The sequence below is a fragment of the Corvus hawaiiensis genome, chromosome 11 (genome assembly GCF_020740725.1).
Source record: "Corvus hawaiiensis isolate bCorHaw1 chromosome 11, bCorHaw1.pri.cur, whole genome shotgun sequence".
Lineage (NCBI taxonomy): Eukaryota > Metazoa > Chordata > Aves > Passeriformes > Corvidae > Corvus > Corvus hawaiiensis.
In genome coordinates, this window is record NC_063223.1 from 16,422,023 (window position 1) to 16,443,929 (window position 21,907).

Sequence of the window (21,907 nt, forward strand, 5' to 3'; positions counted from 1 at the left end):
ATTGGATCTTGTTGCCCATGGGCCCAAAAATGAGTTTGGGGCCATGCCAAATCACTGTCTTTCCACAGTGACAACCTAAACTGAGCGCAGTTGTACTCAAAGTGTAGATTGTGAGAGGGAAGTTAATAAACCTTCAGCCTCGAGAGAGATTTCACCCACAGTGTTTCTAACAGGCTCAGACACAGCAGCGCAGCTCCCATCACAAGTCACTTCACACTTCTGATATTTTCAAGCAAAAGAAAAACAAGAATTGACTTGATATTTCCTAGTCAGGAATAACCCAGAACATCTTCCTAGTCCTTAAAAAAATAGTCGTAGCACCAAAAACCTTCCAGGCTTTCCTCATTGTATCATTATTCATATATAAATTTAAAAAAAAAATAAAAGAAGAAGAAGGAAAAAAGAAAAAGGTGAGGAAGAGCCAATGAAGGGCACAACAACATTTAAAGAAACTCATTCTGAGTCACATTGAAGATGCTTTAGGGATTTTCATGCACACACAAGGCTGTAAATTGATATAGAGTTCTGCCAGAAAGCAAAGTATTAAATATTTCCATTAGTTCCCTCTGCTGTGGGAACAGAGCGAGCCAATCCATACAAAATCTAATTCTATACTTTCTAACTTGCTGTTTGCCAAAGGAAAAAAAAAAAAAACCACCCCAAAAATCCCAGGGAAATTTTTCATTTAAGGTTTATAAGACAGTGTATCACGGTTACCATGGTAAAATTGTTTGCAATTAACAAATTCCAGTCATTTCTGATGATAAGGTAATAGCAGAAAAGGAACAGAGAAAAGTATTGATTCAATTACTTAATAAAGGTAAAATATTTATTTTTCAGCAGAGGAAACAGAATTCTCAATTACTGAAAAACAGAGATAAAAGCTACAATTTGTTTTCTATAAAAATTATTGACAACAAGTGGAAGACTGAATATAGGGAATCCCCACAGTACTGCCCTTAATTTATAAAGCTTAGCAATGGACATCTGCCACTGAAATTATTTGTCTGCACAGATTTATTTTTCAGATAAATGTTCCTGAGAAAGCTTTGCTGTCCTTCTATCAATCTCATGAGAGTATTAAAGTAAGCACAGTATTTTTTTTCTAATCTCTGTGAAAAACACTCTTCCCCCTCAAAGTCAACAAAATATGAGGACGTGCTAGTCTGCAAGGCATTTGTAAAGACAGGGAAAGCACATATATTGCTGCATTCCTGTCTTTCATATATAGGCTTGCTGTATTGTTTTGTTCCAGAAAAACTTTCTAAAATTTCATTTTAGGACAAAAATTGAATACTACAGTACACCCATGTTCTTTACAGAAAATGACCAACAGCATTTATATTGAAAGACATGAAGTTTAAACTGAAACATAATTGCTTGTCATATTTGTCTTTCCATTCAGAGCTTGCAAAAAGTCAAAAGTCAGCTTCATTATTCTCTAGTAATACAATGTCCAAACAAAATATGGATCCCTCTTCTTGAATATCAAAGTAGCACAATTAATGACACTACACATAGCTTTTCTATCATTAGCAATTAACAGGAAAATAATGACCATTACAACAATCTACCTTTGCTGTCCAGGAGACAAGGACACACAGGCTTTAGTCAAGCATCCAGAAAGGATGCCTACTTTTACAACCTGGATCTTTTAATTTGGCCAAAAGTGGCACAGTAACAAGAATCTTCAGAGTCTTGGTATGTCCTGAGTTTATATTACCTGAAATGTGGCTGAATGTTCCCCAGATCAGGGGGGAAACAGGCAGCAACACCAGTCACAATAAAGCACAACAGGGGAGAAAGTGTAGGAATTAGAAGGCCATAATAAAGAAACCAACAACTACAAACTTCACATCTCTCTCCAGTGGAAGCTGTGGTTGCTCTCTCGTACTGATTGAAGAGGGATCCCTCAATGTTTTAGGGCTATGTACTCTATGTGCTCAACTGTTTTGCAAAGGCTGTCATCCTCATTTCAAGATACAACACATGAGAAAACACTGTTAATATTTGGAAATGTAGTCTACTGGAGGGAAAATAAATTAGTCAATCCTCAGTACTTAAAATGATAGCAATTTAATCATATATATGATTGCAGCTTCATCCTTGCACAACATTATTTGAAGTTATCCAAAGGACCCAACAGCTCATCTGCTGCCTTGTTCTGCAATCAGGGATTTGTTTTGCTGGCAGCAGAATTATTTAGCAAAATGCCCCTGGAATCTGGTTGGTATTAGATCACAAGGATCTTCCTCCTCCACAAATTACATAGTATTAAACCTGACCAACTAACCAACAAATCCCCACAGCAAGGCAGAAGTGCAGAAGCAAAGAGCAGACGCTCTGTGCCATTTACTACACATATTGATACTAAACATGATGGGATACTCTTGTAATACATCTGTCAAAGTCCTGGATTCTCTAAGAACAAGTGGTGAGGACAGCCAAGAATTAGATAAATAGAGGTTAAATTCTCAACACTAGCAGAAAACTACCTCAAAAAAACCAAAACCACTATTCAACTGTTCCACACGCTGATTCTGTATGGTGAAATGAACTGAGAGCAAATGGAAACGAATGTAAATGTCTGCATTGTGAATATGTCACTAATTTCAGCTTCCCTGTTCAGCCAAAAGAAAGGGACAGGACTTACACCATATGCTCCAAAGCATTCTGGGGAGGAGTTTACCTCTCTCCACACCTTCCCTGCAAACCATCTTTCCCAAGCAATGGCTCCATGTGAGCTGCTTAGTGTTAGACTCTACAAATACACATCTCAGTTTTTCTAAAGATGAAAACATTAGTCTGTATACCAATATTAGATTTATGAACACAAAAACAATATTCAAAGTAAACAAGAAACTCTGGAAAAACATAAAGTTGTGATTTTCTACCAAAGCATGAAAAACATTTTGAGGGATTTGCTAAATGCTACTCTTGAATATAATATTCTGTGGCTTATAATGGGGAGTAAAGATTAGGTAAATCACTCTCTTGCCTGACAAGGAAAACATCTGTTTTAGAATCCCTCAAAAATTTGGTTGGTGTGTCATCATGAGGACATATTCATTTTCCCTTAGGCCTTCATATTAAATTGCAATTTTACAGATGGCATCATAAATTTTAAGGACAGTATATGGCATTGACATTTGCCTGAACGTTCTTAACAAAAATAATAATATGAAAGCAATACCTGTGAGAAAAAATGGGAAAAAAAAAAAGTCCAAGAAGTATAGAGCAGATGTATTTGCTCTATGCATGACTGTAACATCAGCAGATTTCAGTATTTGTAAAACTTTTACAGTATGTGCCACTTCTAGAAATACCAATAGTTCAAATTACTTTTGATTAAGTAATTGAGAGTCTCTTTGTTAAAAAAGAGATGTGCATGCAAACCCCATTTAAATTCATCTAAAGAAAACCCTGGATGAAAGGTTGAGGTCACATTTATACAAACATTAACACACCAAAAAAAAGGGAAAATGGGTGAAAACCATAATTTTTGTGTCATAAAGGTACATATTTTCAGCTACAAGGTGCACATTTCCCTCCATGAAATTTTAAAAGCATCTTCCTTAGAGCGTAGCTCAGCAGAAGTCTCACTTACTTGAAAACTGATATATTCACAAATTTTCCTTTTAAATTGTTGTTCTGTAGAGTTTGATCTAAACAGGAAGAATGAAAACCTGAAGTGTGACCAACCTCAATATGACTGATTTGTATTTCAAAAGTGATATGAGATTTTGGATCTTTCCTAATTTCAAGGCACAGTTTGAATATCAAACAGCAGGATCATCAGGGCCACTTTCCTCTGGCCAGAATAGAGGCATTCAAAATTGTGCGCCATTTTTAACAAATCAGTGATTGAGTCCTTACTATTCCTTAGCTTAGCTTATGGATACAAAACTAGAAGGAGATGCTAAACCTTAAAGCTGTGTCATTCAAATTATCTGAGGCCTTTTAGCATCCTGGCTAGGAATATTTAACATGAAATAAGTGAGAGTATTGTTATACTAAAGTTGGGTTCTAAAGTTATATAAAAGGGAGAACAAAGAAAATGATGGATGAGGTAACTTGTAAAAAATATCTCTTTAACCAGGGTTTGGAGAAAAAATCCTTGAATTTGTAGATGGGCTGGTTATAAAAATAAAGGATCAAGTTTGAAAAGTTAAATACTGGACAAGTTAAATACTGGATCATAGCACTACTTGGAAAAATTTCTTTGGGAGAATAAAACATAGTGTTCTTGTTTGCATAATGAGTATTTTTGGTAAGAACATTTAAAATCCCACTGTCAGTGAACAGAAGAGGACTGCCTTTGCTTCAGTTTCAGTAACACCTCCCACACCTGGATATAAAAGATTGCTTATTATATTTTAAATATATTTCAGTTTATATTTAGCTATATATATGTTTAACTATATGTATAGTTAAATATATATATATATATATATATATATATAAATTAGTGCAGCTTAAGCAGAAAGACTGAGTCAGGGTAGATTCACAGAGCTATGGCAACACTTGAATGCACATGCCAGACAATCATCCTTCTTTGATAGAAAATGACTGTAAACATGCCTTCATCTTCACAGAACAGGAGTACTTTCATTTCTCAATAATTTAGCTACAGTGAGCTTCTCTTACTCTACTGTTCCAGTTATGCTGACATAAAGCATTGAGGACATGCTTGTTTTCAGAAACTACAGGTCTGATGTACTGGTAAAGATTTTTATCTTTTTAAAACAAACAAATTAAGCTATTTGATTTGACAGGCCACAGAAGAGCATGTGCAAGGAGGGCTCATTTAGTGTTTTCTATTTTCTAATTTCAACTTTGATAAATAGGAAGTCCAACACAAAACTGACCATATTAAAAAAAAAATGGCAGAGAATACTTCTTAGATATTCCTTCCTTGTACTTAAGTACCACAGAAACAAAACTTTTTTGCAATTCTACATTTTCAACAATTGGTGGAAACAGTAAAAAACCCCACCTGATTTTTATATCTATTTACATCTAATATAACACACCCAGAGAGGACATGGCCTCTCCACTTGGGAAGCATTTAAGATCTGACTGGACACAGTTCTGGGTAGTCAGCTCTAGTGCAGATTCTCTCAAGATCTACTCCAGTAGGATTGGACTAGATGATCTTAAGAGATCAATTCCAGCCTCTACAATTCATGTACTTGACTAGTCTGCACAAAAAAAGAGGCAAAGAAGGATTAAGGAAAATTGTACATAATTTCAGCTTTTTTAAGCAGCCTTGTATTGAAAAAAAAATGGACCATTTCTCCTCATCTCCTTCAAATTCTAAATTTCCAATGACTGTGAGACTAAATACCTTGCCTGTGTATGATTTAATCCTTTATTCCTCCGACTCAGTGTCCAGAGCTTTTTACTAACCCCTGCTATGGACTTTTCCAATGAGGCCTGAAACCCAGGTTCTGCTTGTTCAACGAAGAAAACTTAAGAAGACAGGGCAATTTTCATCAGACATTTTCTTCAGCATTCTTTACTATTTTTTTTCCCTAAGAAGATTATGTCGGTTCTGTTATCTTTAATTAAGCATACCAAGGGGCTAATTTTCATGTTTTCTGTGAACTGCAATGGTCTTTCAACAAGAGGAGTTTTTAAGGTCCTATATTGTACTGCAGCTTTTGAACTAAAATGCCCCTACACGGAATTGCCTTTATGAGTGTTCACATATTTTGTCAACACTCTCAAAATCTCAAGAGAGAGCAAGTTTTCAGTTTTTAGACCCTGCTTTGCTCCATGATGGCTCTTGTTTACTTGCTTCCATCCCCATATCTTGTTCAGAACTGTCTAGGTGAGCGGTACCTTTAATAATTTTTTTGACAAAATCATACTGATGAAACCATCATCTCTGGCCAAAAAATGGAAATAAACATGTACATAGCACATAGAAATCCTATCCTGCCGTTATCCAGATGCCCATATGTTTGCTACTTGAAAATCGACATCCAAATAAAGGACCTGAAATAATTTAACTCAAAGAATACAAGACTGGAATGCTGAATTCTACCAACATTTAGCAGAAATGTACTGCCCTTCACATGAGCATTGTAAGAGATTGTTCCATCTTAACTTGCCTCAATTTTAATAGCTAGATCACTATCTAAATTTGGATATCCTATATTAGCTTCATCTTTGTCACCCAGAGGAATACTCATATTCCAGGAATCTCACTAAATTTCAAGACTGGGGTGGGGGATCATTCTCCTATTTTTAGATCTTGTTGAGAAGAAAAAAACTCCATCTTTTACTCCACTTTGTAACAGGGGCAGTTTGAAGATGCTCATCATTTCAATGTAAACTTGATTTAGAAGACACAGTCACAGAAAACACGCAGCTAAGGTAATTTTGAACATAAATGTGTTCAAATCTAAAGAAAGCCCTGCCTGCAGTACTGTGGGAAATGAAGCTGCAGGGAGCTCTCTCACAGAGAGCCCACAGGTACTGACAGAATACATAAAGGACATTGTGCTTGAGTAGATAGAAATGGATACATATTTCGATTTGCAGCTTTGGTGAACGCAGTTTTGTAGTTTTGAAATAAATAGGCCTTATAAGAGTAGAAATGTAGTAAAAATATACTTTATACAAGAAATAATAGTGATAAATAAAAGAGTGAAGAGTTTTGAGTTTAATACTGGGTTTTATAGTAAAGTTTCCTAGAAAGTTAAGATGTATTAGTATAAGCTTGTGCAATAGGTTATAATAGCAATGTGTTTACTGGATAAGAAAGCACACACTGCAGCAAAATTATTCAGTGGTGATTGGTACAAATGTGTAGCAAGCTTTGTGGCATTTGCTTATTGGCTCAAAAAGTTATAAAAAGCCTTGTAGACACATAGTGAGGCAGGCTGCCGCTTCTCCAGCAAGCTGTTGCTACCTCTCTGAGTTGCTGCTACCTGGCATCTGTACCTGCTGCAGCTGCCCGGCTCTCCTGGGTTGCAGTGTATTCTATTACCATCCTCAGGAGCTGTTGAAACCAGGTGGGGCAGTGTTTCCTTGCCTCCTCCCCCCAGACTATCTTTCTGTTAATGGCCCAACAATGCCCTGCCGAATGACTCAGAGATAACTCCCTCCGGACTATCTTCTGTTAATGAGCCTAATCAACACTTGGCCTCATGACTCATTACCCCATTGTGAGATGCTCCACCCAGAGGGAGGAACCAAGCATCCCATCGTGGATATAATCTGAGACTCTGAACACCAGAGACAACCCTTTCCACTGGATTTCCAGAGGACAGGAGCTACACAGCCACCACTGGACCTTCTGAGGAAGAGCAGGCCCTTCCTACGGGAGCACCACTTCAGAGGACTGCAGCCACCACCCTGCCTAATAGGGAGTCAGGTTGTATCTTGACTCTGTCAGTTTGAACCAGTGTTTTCTTTCAGTTTTTTTTCCTTTTCTTTAATTTCCCCATTAAATTGCTATTCTGACTTGGTGCCTCCCACTGGTTTGTTTTCAAACTAGTACACCGGCCTACTGCTTCTGTTACTGTAACTACTGCCTTTGATATCAGAGACGCTGTTTGTAATGACTCTTCTGTCTCATCCTTCAATAAACATGAGACTGATTCAGTAACAAATCATCTCAGTGACATCTCGTGCTTACTATAATCCCGGGGCAATCCTGGAAATCCTGATGCAGTACTACTGTCACTTCCCTCCTGCAACTAAACTGAATGCTGTATAAACAATAATAAATATGATAATACTACACTTATATTAAAGATTTATCTACACACCTTCTGTAGAAATTTGCATTTATTCAAGTAAAAAAAAAAAACCCACCAAACAAAAAATCACAATCTCAATTGCAAGAAGCAGGAGAGGTTTTAGAAACAAATTACAGGGGCTTTTTGCCAAGAATTCTGACAGGGAACTGGTATTAGTAGGTACAGATGGTGAAACAGCAGCCACACTGAATTATTCTGTAGTAAGAGTCTGCAGAATTACTGGCTTCAGGATTTTTTGCCTATTTTATACAGTTGAGTCTTTGCTATTTTCAATAAGCCTTAGACTTTTATATGACATCTGTTGTAAGTGATGGGTTTCTAAACAAGAAACCCAAAAACCCCAACAACAAACAAAAAAATCTGACTACATACAAAAAAACAACAACAAAAAAACCAACCCCAAAACAAAATCAAACCCAGTCTACGGATTTTGCAGTAAGAGTTGGTTTTGTTCCTTTTTTCCCCTCTTGTGGGCAGGAATAACATTTTATAACAATGTTCTAGTTTCTTTGTGCCAGATTTAAACTCTTGTAGTGATCTGAAATAAACAACATTCTGGCACAGCTTAGTTTTCAGTCAAATCCCTCTAGGGAAAAGAGTGATTTAACATGAAATGTGTATCCCGTCCTGCTGCTTTCTGTAATCTACTCAGACCAAATGGGGATAAGGAATACTTACTTCACACAAATTAAAATGAGATGTTTTGGCCAAATTTGAACTCCAGTGGAGGTATTTGAAAACGTTACCCATAATCTTACTTTAGTCTCCTAAGTCTGGCTAATAAAAACTTCAAACTTCTCCCATTTATCACTGCTCCAGTTTCTGCCTCCAAATCCATTTTGCTTAACACACAATATTGTCAGCCTTATAACAAAACCTAAAAATTGAACTAGATGCTGGGTGCTTTCTTGAAAGTGTTCTGAGAGAAAATAGGACTGACAAGTGACATTCATGATCTTAAACTTAAGGAGAACAAGAACAGTGCATATACTTGTTTGTCTCTGAGTGGCTGTAGCTGGGTGAGTGATACTTTAAAAGAAAAAAACCCTTTAAAGTGTTTCATACAGTAAACAAAATATCTATCACAACATTTTTAAAGTTTACAGAAATAGAAATAAAAAACCACCGATGTGCTTCAGAAGTAGTTACACTGCTCTTATATTTCATGGCATAATGCTTTTACAGATACCATGGAAATCTTCTATGTGCTTTGGCATTAAAAACTTTCAAGAGCCTGTGTTTATTTTAGATAGAAAATATGGGATCCAAGCAATTTCAAGTGTTCAGTACTAAACAGAATTATTGGGGGAAGGGAAGCAACACCTGCTTTTCTCTTTTACAATTACTAAAAACCAAAAAAACCCAAAGCTTTTTGAAAGTGTATTGGAAGTAATTATGTGTCATACCTTCTCAAAGTAAAAAAAAAATTGCAAATACTGGTGAGAAAAGAATAAATATAAGGATGTCTATTAACCCTATGCATTTTAGAGATGATGGAAAACTGTGTGATGAACCTTTTGCTAACTCCAAACAACAGAGCATTCTAGAAATAACATGACACTTCTTCATCGTAGTGAAAATTAAGTTACATCTTCAGCAATTTGCAGGTGTCTGCATTTACATTAGTTTATAAATGTTATTTTATGCTTTAACAGGAGTATGAAGTCAAAATTAGGATTTCCTGGCATGTTATATAGAAGAGTTCAATAATTTGTGATGAATGTATCTTGTGGATTGGAGTCAGAAAGCTGCTTTCCTATTGACCTAAAATCTTTTTTTATCAGTGTCTATTCTGTGTTTGAGGAAACAGATTTGAGATTTCCCATTTTTCTGGCACATTCTTGCTCTTTCAGTATTATATTCATTGCATTTTTAATAGTATTTTTAATATGAGAAAAATAAGGTGGTTCCTGCTTTGTGGGGCAGATATTTAATTTTTCCTGAGATAAGAGACCTTGGTTTCTAGCATAATAAATGCTTTCCTTCTTCAGAGTCAGTAACCACTGGGAACCAGAGAAAAACTGGTCAGATAAGCATCTGAACTTGAGTGAGGAACATCCAATAATTTCAAAATTAATTACTCCCGTTTTTAAATCTCTGGGTTTTATCTCTATTCTGTAGTTGTCACACTTCACCTTTTAGTCTTCAGGTACTGTTATACTCTTGGCTGACAGACAGCAGAGCTTTGTTGTTCAATTTCTATGCTCTGAACAAATCACATCTGTGATAATCTAGACAAAAATCACCACATTGTATCCTGTTATAGCACAGAATTTTCGAAGTTGAAGCCTGGGTGGAACATTTACAAATCAGATAGTCCTTTCTTATACTTCTTTTTCCTTGTCATAATACAACCTGATTTATGATAGTATAGAATTGTGTCTACCAAAATTGCCATACGGAAATGGTTATTTCCATAAAGTCAAACTCAGTAGCTCACAGAGAGGTTTGAGAGTCAATTAATAAAGGATCAAATTCTTGGGGGAGGAAGCATTAAATGCTCTCCAGACTTAGTCGTCCAATTATATCTTATAGGTGCAACTGCATCCTTCCCTCTTTCTTCTTAAAAGATTGGATATTTACATTAAATACCTACTAACCCAAAAGAGAAAGTGAAGATTTTAAAAAACTGATTTTAAAAAATTAACAAAACAAATAAACAACAATTGTACCTGCAACCACTGGAGATTTCCTGTCATCCAGAAGCTGAATAGCAGTACTGGCTGTCACCACATTGCTCTTGTTGGCAGTTTCTGTGGGGTGTAGTAAGGGGAAAAAAATTGCAACAATATATTGCAAAATGAGGAAATTGAAGGGTTTTTCCCTGGTTTTAGATAACAGCCTAAGTGGATACAGTGTTCAGAAAACAAAACAGGGAACATCACGATCTCTATGTATGCAAAGAACACACTGGCACCGCCATTTTAAATTCCCCAGCATCCCAAAAACAAGCTTAAAACACTGAAATGAGTCATCAGGTTTTGTCTCCTCTGCTAAGAGGCAGCAAAGGTGACAGCTGGTAGGGCTTCTCAATAATGTGGACATTTATTCTGTTGGACTTTCCCTGCTTAAAATATCTGTTAAAATGTAGTTGTACCTGTGCAAATATTAAATGAAAAATGTTACACCACATCTTGGGGTTTTACTTGCAGCCCCATAAAAGACACACCTGGTCAAAGGACCAGTGAAGTAGCTGCAAATTTCAACGCCTATTTCAGATCAATATTTGAGATTAGCTACAAAGCTTACTCCACACTGGCACACTTGGAATCCTTTCAGCACCATGCATGGCTCAGAATTTAGGGAATGACAAAATTATAGACCTGTGCTGAATGGGATTGAATAGACAAAGCTCCCAGGTATTTGTTCAGCAGCTCTTCTGTACCAGAGTGGAAAATGGTCAGCATTAAAAATGTTCTCCTTATCTTCAGCTGTCAGGAAATCTCTTGAGAAAAGAGAGAGAAAGAAAACAATTGTTTTTTGTTGCATGGCACACTATAGTTTCTAGCTTTGAAAGACAAGACAAAACAAAATGCAGCCTTTTACAAAGAAAATGGTTTGGGACAATTTTTCTAATACCGTTTGTTCAACAAAAGAGTTAAATCGAGTCACTAATAATTGTTTGTGACACACAATAACTTTTGTTGTGAAAGACATTAAAAGTACTAAAACCCAGTACCTCTAAGTACCACTAAAATTGTTTTTATTGGTGTGTACAAATAAAAATGCTTAGTCTAAAAAGCCTTTTTCTTTCAGCACAATATAAGAACTGTGAGCTGCACAAGGTGGAAAAGGCACTGGAGATTTGGTAGTCTGTTGCCACTGGCATTCACTCTTGAGTAGTGAAAAAAAGGGTAATTTTACAGCCTAAGTTCAAAATACTGTGTAGGGGGTAGTAATGGACAACGAAATTCTTTATTCCTTAGTAATTTCAGGGAATGTTGACAGAGGAAAATTTATGCCAAGAGCAAATACAGTGTCCACACTATTGTTCTGGTTTTCTGTCTGGATAACAAACTAGTGCTGTTGATGTCACCTACTTGTGCAAAAATATTTGTCCTCAGATAAGCACCATAGAGGTTTTCATGCAATAAACTTAGTTTATCATAAAAAAATCAAACACGGATGCTCTTCTACATGCATAATACCTCCACTAGACTACATGTTCTGCAAGGAAAATGGGAAACTCTTATATGATGGGGTCTCCTGGTCACTCTTTCACCCAGTCCAATTCTGTCACTTGGCTTTCTTTAAACACCAAAAATATTTTCCACAACAATGATGCAAAATCCCTGAAAAAGCCTACAGGTATTTGTTTTCAGGTGGTGTAGTAAAAGGTGTAGCATATCCATAATTCTGCTCTGAAGAAGAGAGATGTGAGGCTGGGAGTGTCTGTGCAGGGAAAGCAAATTTATGGGCTACAGGTGTAAAATAGTTCATTGTTCCAAAAATTCCAGTCAAAGAAAGAATTTAAGGAATCCTAATCTAACTTTCTAACTGGTTCTGTGTGAATAAACAGTAGATGGACTGCATAAAAACAAACAACTCTTTCTCTCTTTTCTTATCTGGCTGCCAGGCACAGTTTGTTACTTACTGGTTTGTCAGCTGCTCTGGGCCCACAAACAGGTTGATACGAGAGAGTCCAGTCCGTGTCCCAAGGAAGGCAACTTCCACTCCCTTGTCAGAGTTTCTGAAACAGTGCAGAACACAAGCAAAGATAATGCTTCAGACAGTAAACAGATAAAGCTGCATTGCTGTCACAGAAAGCACAAGGGTAGAGGTTTTTGAGAGATTATTGAGAGCATAGTTTCCTTATTTATTGATTTACTCTTAAATGTTGTTTTTTAAGTTATAGTCATCTGGGTTTTGAATAGTATGCAATGTAAAAATGCTGTTTAGAATGAGAATCCCTAAAAAGCCAAACACAATAAATTTTGCAGGATTTTTAGGGAGAGTTTACATAGAAGCCATAGAATAAAGAGGTGTGGCATAGCTATATACAAACTATTTAATAACCACTGACACACAGTGATTCTGAGATCGGCAGGAATTCCAGATCTTGCTCCCAGTCCGTGCAATATTTCTGTGGTATATTTTTGCTTCAAGTCATAGGTGTGACTATTGCTCAGGTAAGCAAACATATTTAAAACAGGTAGCTGAGAGTCAAACTTAGGACAGGCTTTAGCCTTTAGAACTCGAGAAAAAAACGTGCCAGATATCTCAGACAGAACTCTGCTGCTGCACTGTTATCAGTACCAAACTATTTTAAAATTAATTCTTGTGTGACTGCAAGAACTTCAGTCCCATTACCACAAAGCCAGGGACAAGAGCCATTTTATTGTTTCACATTAATGAGACAGAATGAAGCAAAGTCAGAATCCGAAAGGGCATCAAAAGTCTCCCACTGGCATCATTCCACAGCTGTCCTTGTGTTTACTGGATCTGTTATTTCATTGTGTAGGAGGATTCAAAGACACCTTACACCTCTCGATGTCCACAGTATGTTAGCATGCAACAAATTCTTATCTTTATCTTCTCAGAGAAGGCTGGATAACTCTTTGATGAACCAGATCTTATCATGTTGCTTTTATTCATTCAATATGAGTACATGCAGTACAGCAACGTATTTTTTCGTTCATCTTTTATAAAATGGTTGAAATTTAGCAAAATCTAAACAGGATAATCTCCAGAATTGCCTTTCAACCACAGTATTTCATGCAAACTGCGAAGATTAACACCTGTATAACATGGATAAAAACTTGTTATTTAACATGTTAGTACATCATAGCATAAATTAGTAAAGTATATATAAACTCTGAAAAGGACTGGCTAATGTCCTGATTCTCCCTAACAGAAACCTAGATCCCAGGTAGTTCTGGAAAATAAACAAATCGAGGATTAAAGAAATTATTTATCAGCGCAAGTTTTTCTATATTTAACTTATTCTGAGGCAAAATATCAATTGCATCAATAATTTTGGTAAATTTTGCATTAAATTTTTCAAGTACCCTTTGTTAAAAATACACAGAACCGTAAGTTGCAGTTAGTGTACAATGTCACTGGTTTTACTGTGGAAATTGGGTAACCTTTCAGCTAATCCTCATGACATACAATGCAAGATAAACACTTCAGATTGAACTCAAACTTGGTGGTATTTAGCATCAAAGAGATAGTATAATATTTTTATGTATATCAGGATTTGTTAAACATTCCACCAATTCCTTAATGTAACTATTAAAAATACACCCATGACTGATACATAACGATGGACACAAAGATCACTTACTCTGATTTATTCAATGCTAGACTGGTCCAATAGGCTTCAATTGGTGCACTCACAACTGCATCAAACAAAACTTCCTGGATCAATTCTTTATCACCTATTACAACACAATAAAAGCAGTAAATGTATGGGCGTATAAAGATCAAACAGCAGGCTTTTCTTATATTTTGCTATATTTTATCTGTGATGTGCTTTCAAACATTTTGCACTATGAAGTGTTTACTATGTTATATTACATGGAATTTTACCACAATGCAGTTTTTCCGCCACAATTTCATTGCATTGGCAACAATTCTAGATTAAAAATCAAACAATGATCCTGCACTTCATGTAACTCATTCATGAATATACTATCTAATGCTCATGTCTGCATGTGCCATAAGGTTACAAGTACATCTAGTAACACTCACAAAAAGCTCTGCATTTCTGCAAACATACAGAAGATGCACCTATCTGAATTTTTTATTCTGCTTTGCAGTTCAGAAAGGCTAATTGCCTCCACATCCTCCCTAAAATACCCATGAAATATCTGGTAAATTCTTTAGAAGTGTGATCCGAGGATTGATTCAGATCAGTCCTGTTCACTTTATAAAACCTCACGGAGTGATAATTTTGCATAGTACAGCTACATTATCTGAACAGAAACTTGAATGTTTGGTACAGGCACATAGTTTACTGTAAAAGTCGGAAATTTGTATCATAATTAATACTGCTACTACTAATAATGCATAATTAATACTAATAAATAATAATATCTTTATTGATACCCTGGAAAAAGCTCAAAACCAATTGAAATTGCAAAGCAACATCAGCTAAGCAATCTTATCTCAAATCCTCGCTGGTTAAATTGAGTAGCTTTCCATTTTGTAGAAGGTTAAGTATGACAGTTTTTAGCTGGGCTGCAGCCTGCAGATCCATGTCTAACAAAATACTTGCATTGGAGCAGGGGCTCTTTTCCTGTGAGGTAGCGTTTAATTGCTTCTAGCTGAGTCATCTGCCGGTGCTCAGGGTGTAAGTCAGTGTTGCAATAGGACCTGTGAACACGTTGTCAAAACAATAAAAAGTTATCTGTACAAGCATGATCTCTCTTTGTCTTTGAACATAAAGGATTGGGCTCTGCAAGCACAAACAATATGAAACCGAGAAGGGTAATAGACACTAATTTCATGCTTTATTTAAGGCTTACCATTCATCTGCTAAAGATACATCAGGGTGTTCTAAATCATGTAAACCTGTAACAGGAATAATAATGGGTTATTTAGGGAGAAGTCTGGGTAACAGATGGTTATTTGCATACACTCCATAACATAAACCCTTCTTGGAAAGTGCATTATTACCATAACAAAATAAATCACAGTAAACTATGTTTAAATACACTTTAGGGTCTAACAGACTAGCAAAACTAGTTTAATCAGATCTAAAACTGAAAAGGTAAGAAAAAAATTTTTGTGCTGATATGTTTAACTTATATGAGTTATTCACATAATATATTTAAAGTTTAGAAGAAAATTTGAGCAAAGACAAATGCAAAATGGGAACAGACTCCTGTTCATATTCCCTCATTCTCTTTGGCCAGTAAAGTTCTGTATGCTAAAATACACACTTTTCATTTCATGGGAGTTGTTCTCCTTCTCTAATAAAGAAAAAAATCATTAAGAACAATTCCCTCAAAACCTAAGCACACAGCCCATGAACACAAACAGCAATTTATGGGATCATTCAGAAAAGGTTTTTTGTACTAACAGGTCACACAAATGCCTGTAAATAAGAACTATATCATTAGTTATATAGCACAATAAAAATGTACTTTGGCAATTTTAAAAACTCTTAAAACATTTATCAATAGACAATAAGCAAATAGGGTTCAGCAGGCATCTGGGTTTAACCCCCCAGAGTACACAACGAACAAGGACAGAGCAACAGTGACTAAGGCAGGCAGGGAAGCCAAAACAGGAATTAGAACTGTGGTCCCTGGGGAGGACAGTGAGGTGAAGTGAGAGAGAATCAGTGAAGGTAAGAGTGGGAGAGAAGGAACAGTTAGTTATGGTTATGTTAACATTTCTGGGGCTGCATCTGGGACTCAGACTGGCTGAGATGTGTGGCTGGATTAAAGAACATCAGTGAGAGGTATGTTTGGAACAGTCTGGGGAATGAGTAGCTCCAAGCCTCATGCTGTGCCTTTTTTGAACTTGCTGTGCAGGTACTTGAACCTCAATGAACTTCTTTTTATACCTCTCCTGAGTACAAGAACATATTCATGCCCCAAAACACAGCCAAGGAACAAAGCCCTGAACAAATTAACTGTCTTAACATCACTGACAAAACAAGAAGAAGAACCAGAAATAGAGACTTCAGCATAAAATCTGAAAGCTTTCCTCTACTGAAACAGCTTTTGTTCAGCAGCTTCTAAAATTTTCAACCCTCCCTTCAACCTGCTGAAATGCCTCCACACTTCCTTCATCTTCAGAAACTTTCTTGCGGAACAATTTTATCACCACACACAGTTGACTCCTCCATTCATTTAGTTGGGGATTTAAGCGAAACCAAAGAACAGGTCATTCCCTGGGTACCTCTACTGCTATTATAAACATGTAAATCCTTGTAGATAATGTACAAAACAGTTGTGCTGTGAAAGATTTCACAATGTATAGTCTGTGAACAAAACCAATAGCCATTACTGTGTTAGTTGTTACTTCATTCAGAAAACACCACAAATTATTAACATTGGCCATGAGTTTTTCTCTGGAACATTGAGAGAGGAGGATGGAAGATGATTCCATTTAAAGAAGATTCACAAACAGTCTGAGTATGCTTAAAATCCTGTGAAGCAAAAGATCTTTAAAGAAAAAAGAAAAAAAGAAAAATCTAATTCCCTTATGGAATCTGCAGACTAATGTACAAGCTTTAGGAACTACCAAATCAACAATAAAACTACTGTGTAAGCCACATGAGAAGGTAGGTACCTTACCTTCTTCTACAGTTACGTTCCCTCTGAAGAAGTATTTTCCATGTCCTCTAGAGAGAGCCACACCTAAACTGTGCAGAGAAATAAAGCAGACCTTGAAATCTGTGAGACAAACAGCAGACATTCAGAGCTATTTTCATTTTGAACGTTTCCAGCTCGTGTACTATGATTAACTTAAAACTGTCTGTTTCCAAACCCTCACCAATTATATTTATTGTTCAATTAGTTGCTTCAATGATGTCTCAGTTCTGATGTGCCTGCAACAATTGGCTGTATTTATGTGTGCTTAGAGGTGCAGTAAACCATTATTCCCTGGCAAACTAATAAATGAGCCCCTCTTAGCTCACTGCTGTTCACCCAGCATGAGATTTCTTCAGCTGAGCCTTGAACATGTTCATGGCCTTACAATGAAGGAGGTATTTTTTGTAAATCAGACTAAGCTGTTGAGAAACTACAGAAATGTGGGAATTGATGAAGCTACTGAGAAGAAAAGAATTTCAAATATGTCTCCTCCTGGACAAATTTTTTCTGTGTTTCATATTTTTAGTTAGTATAGCTCTTTTGTATTGACTTCAGTTTCATAAATTCTCAACAGTTATATGCTGTGTTTTGGTCTGGTTTTCAGTCTACCATTTAAAACATCCAAGTTTAATGAAGAGGCTGGGGGGATCCCATGCCTCTTGCTATTGAACAAAAACGTGGAATACCTTGTGGCATTCACTCATTCATTGAAGGGGATTATCCTGGGCTAGGAATCTGCTGGCAATCAGCAAGACTGCAAATGCATGGGCTGATATTTGAAGGACACGTAGAGGCAACAAATCCAAGAGCACACAAGCTGCAATGAACAGCTCAGTCTGGGAAAGGGCTGAACACTAAACATCTTTGACACTACATTGTATATTTTAATAAGTGGTGCCCCTGCAGTTGTCCTAAACCTGTACAACAACCCAAAACTAGATACATAACATGTTGGAAAAACCAGAACTGTTTTCCTAACTATATTTCTGTCCTTAGCACCATAACTGGCACTACAGGCATGTATGTAGCCCCATTTCTGTTTTCTTAATAGTGCAAGAGTGTCAGTGCCAAAGAAAAACAAATAAACAAACAAACAAGAAAAACAAACAGCAACCACAAAAAACTCCACAAAATATAAACCAAGCAAAAAACCCACTGAGTAATACCACCCATGAGTAAATTTTAACATGCATTAGAGGTCAGAGAAATGTGCTTATAATTTCTCTGTGGGGTAATGTAGCTCAGGTTATGTGAAACTGTTCCATTGAAGAAAATTTCAGTTGAGTATCACAACTGCCAAACTCCTACCTTAAGTGCAAGGTACAGTTAGTGGGTTATTTCTAGTTCAAATATGAGCATTTTTAAAGTGACTACCCATTTTCCTTTTCCTTTCTTTTTTTTTACTCCTCATACGCATGCCAAAATTGCCGACTTACTCGGTTTTAGTTATACAAATACACTGAAGGTAGTTCAGAGAAAGAAAACATCCAAACCTCAAATTGGAAGTGAAATACTATCTCATTTTACATTACATTCTTGTTGTGGGGAAAAAAAAAATAAAATGGGGCTCAAGATGCAGTTACTTAAATGGATTATAGTATTTATAGCTCTCCAAGTACCTGCGAAAGCCTTTCGTTCAATGTAAACCTCAACTGAATATTTTTTCAATGAAACGTAAGCCATGACAAACACTGTGAGTTTGCCTGTGTGAGCTTGCACAAACTTTCCATCCCTGGAAAAGCTGAAAGGAATGCTGGTAGGCTCCTATTCCTTGCAGTTTCCAGCATTGTCCAGGGATATTTCACTGTCAGCTTTTGCTGATGAGCTTTTAATGAGTTCACAAGCTCTGTATAAGCACAAATCCAATGAGTCAGATGAAACATCCATTTATTATGGCCGGCTCTACCTGAATGGAGTACCCTTGATGTCTGTGTAATAGTAGTCATTTGTCATCACCAGTACCCGCTTCTAGATTCAGAACAAGTCAGAAAGGGAGAGGGGAAGAAGTTAGTTTGCTATAAGAAATGTATAAAAAAATCAAGTGGTCAGTCACTGACAAAATTAGAAGCAATGTTTACATTCAGTGAGCGAAAAAATATATACTGCAGGGAACCATATTTATAGCAACCTTAAAAATAATTTTAAAAATTATCTGTTTGCTTTAAATTTAGTTGGAATAATATTTTAGACATTGTACCCCTTTGTCCACTGTCTTCTTCACTTCCATGGAGAATTTTCCTGTTTTCCGGTTCACCATTGCATTTCGGAGCTGAAATGAAGGAAATGTGTGTCAATTCCTTTATTTGCATTTTCTGTAATCCTTTTATCTCTGAGCTCTCCAGTACACTCATTTAGCCTAAGTAGTACTCAATTTTCTTAATTTCTTCGTTTTCCATAGTTTTACTACAAACTGAGGAACTCACTCACAGATTTTATTAGTTTCTGTATAGGCCAAGGCTCCTGCCATACAATTTTAAGCTAAGGTACATAAGATAGGAGCTCTCAGCATCCTTCATAGTAAAATAGTTTTATGTGTAGTAATCTGGATTTTATTTGGGATGAACAGTGTAACCGACTACTATTCCGCAGTTCCTGCATGGGAAGGCAAGAACTAGCCTCCCAGCTGGATTTAGCTGGTTAGACCAGGGCCCAGTGTTTAAATACATCAACTATGACACAGATAATAAGAAAGAAAAAAAAAAAGGAGAAAACCCCACTTATCTTACACTATTTATTCTGTTTAAGAATCTACATTGGACTGCATCCTTAACAAGCACCAGAAACTTCATCCTAACTGCATCAAAAATTAACATTAGCCCACAAAAACCAGAATGACAGCCCAAATGATATTTGATCAGTAACATAATTCAGTGGAAACACACAGCTAGAGTGCTCTGCAATTCCCTCTGGTTGCCCATTGGTGTCCAGGCACCCTTTGCAAGGTAATAAACTTTAGCGCTGTAGTGCAAGCCCTAGGTCAGTCACAACTTTAACAATTGGCCTGGACCTCTCCCTCTCAGAGTCGTCCAAAAGACATTTTAAATCCCCTTCAAAAACATATTTCATTGCTTTATAAGCAAAAAATTCAGGGAAGCTAGGGAAAACAGAAAACAAATGGAAAAGGGTTTATACATAATGATTTACCTGCTTCTCTGCAAGTTAAATCTGTTACTTTTTAGATCACCACAAACACTTTTTTCTCTGCATGAGGTACACACTCCCAAACCTGGGAGCTGCAAAGTCCCTGGCCCATCATCCCTAAAAACTCTTCCCCTAGCACACCTTGTTGCTCCCTAGGAAAGAAGAGTCTTCCTCCCAAGGGACACACAGCCTCTCTCTTAGGTGAACGTGCCATGATGACAAAAAGGAGTAATAAACCCCACAACCATCTCCCGGGTCTGTAAGCCAAAATGACCAGCAGTGTCCCCAGGGATGAGGACAGGCCACCCCAGCACAACTGGTCTGAGGTCAGGGTCTCTGGGCTGAAACTGAAGAAAGACAAGATATGTTTTTTGAGAAATCCTCAGCCTTAGGATTTTGACTTTGTCTACCTATCAGTTCAGGACTTCAGGGAAGAAATAAAAAGGTTGCTGTTTAACAGTTACACCATCCATAAATGGAAATATTTCATTTGAACACTCATAGATTTACTAATGGAAGAGGTGAGTTATTTTACTTGTTATGGGAAAAAGCACCTATAGATCTTTTGAAGCTGTAATCCTTATTACAATTTGAAAATTGCACTATTACTAATGAATGCAGCATTTAAAATGCTGGAAAATATTGACAAAATGAGATTTTTATGCCTCTTCTACTGCTTATCTGTCTGAACACAATTTTGAACATCATGTTCTTGCTGAATAAGCATCTCCTGTTCTACAGTGCCTCATGCCAGATTGAGCAATTCAGTCGAGGTTTAATGAGAATTTGTGAAGACAAGACATATCAGTGCACTCTGCAGGCTTCCTGAGTTAGTATGGAGGGAAAAGAGAATGACCAAACTTGCCAGTGAAATATCTCACAAACAAGTTGATCATGGTTGACCTATCAAAAACTGCAAACTTTGCAGCTCTTTAAATTTAATTCTAGGGCATCTAGATTTGAATTAACAGTCTTACTCTTCTGTCAATGAGTGTAAAAGAATAATTTTTAGCTGGAGGCATATATAAAATAAACCATATATTTTACTGTAGATTTTTTTTTTAACAATACATAATAGGCAATTCTGGAAATAGTTTCCTATTTTAAGTTTTGTGGTTTTGGACTTGGAGAGCTGGTCTTAATTAACCATCTACTTTCTAACATTTACAGAACAGTTCCATTTATCTTTAACATGGTTTTCATTTTTCTCCTATTGGTGCCTGCAGTTGTCCAAGACCCATTCCTCCCACAAGCCTCAGGCAAGTCATAGATTTACTAAAAGGATCTCCAAATTCTCAGTAGTGTTTAAGATCAAGTCTGCATGTAGGATTTAGAGTTTTAGTCTTTTTTTTTTTTTTTTTTTTTTTTTTTTTTTTTTTTTCTGCTTGCTGTGATTGCATTTCTTGGCTTTGTAATCCGGTTTCTCAGCTCTTCTGTAGTTTCCTCTCCCTCCTCAAATGCATAAAATAGGTACTGCCTCAGTTGGCTTGAAGCCCCAAAACCTTCATTCATGGTCTTTCTTTATTTGGGAAAAAAATATTTCATTCAGCTAGAAATTATAATAGAACCATTTTAAGTAAGTTAATGAGAAAAAGGTTTCTGTCCAAATTGAAACTTCTCCTCTTTGGTACCGTGTATTTGTTGGAAGACACTGCTAACTTAACAAGCTCATGCTGAAATTTCTGTTTCTAATAAAGTGTCATAACAGCAAGATAGCAGGTATTG

At 36.6% G+C, this 21,907-nt stretch overlaps 1 protein-coding gene across 6 annotated transcripts in view; it reads right to left on the reverse strand.

Annotated features, from left to right (window-relative positions):
* Positions 1-21,907, reverse strand: part of CACNA2D3 (calcium voltage-gated channel auxiliary subunit alpha2delta 3) — a 394,450-nt gene that overhangs the window by 71,363 nt on the left and 301,180 nt on the right. For all 6 annotated transcript variants that reach the window (XR_007206017.1, XR_007206016.1, XM_048315277.1 and 3 more), the window contains 9 exons: positions 19,239-19,310; positions 18,948-19,009; positions 17,024-17,091; positions 15,242-15,287; positions 14,992-15,089; positions 14,059-14,152; positions 12,367-12,462; positions 11,096-11,217; positions 10,445-10,525 (listed from right to left, as the gene is read on the reverse strand). Coding sequence is in view for 4 of the 6 variants with exons in the window: in XM_048315277.1 (XP_048171234.1) it covers positions 10,445-10,525; positions 11,096-11,217; positions 12,367-12,462; positions 14,059-14,152; positions 14,992-15,089; positions 15,242-15,287; positions 17,024-17,091; positions 18,948-19,009; positions 19,239-19,310 (739 nt within the window). In the remaining 2 variants the exon portion in view is untranslated. The remainder of the gene's footprint in view (positions 1-10,444; positions 10,526-11,095; positions 11,218-12,366; positions 12,463-14,058; positions 14,153-14,991; positions 15,090-15,241; positions 15,288-17,023; positions 17,092-18,947; positions 19,010-19,238; positions 19,311-21,907) is intronic.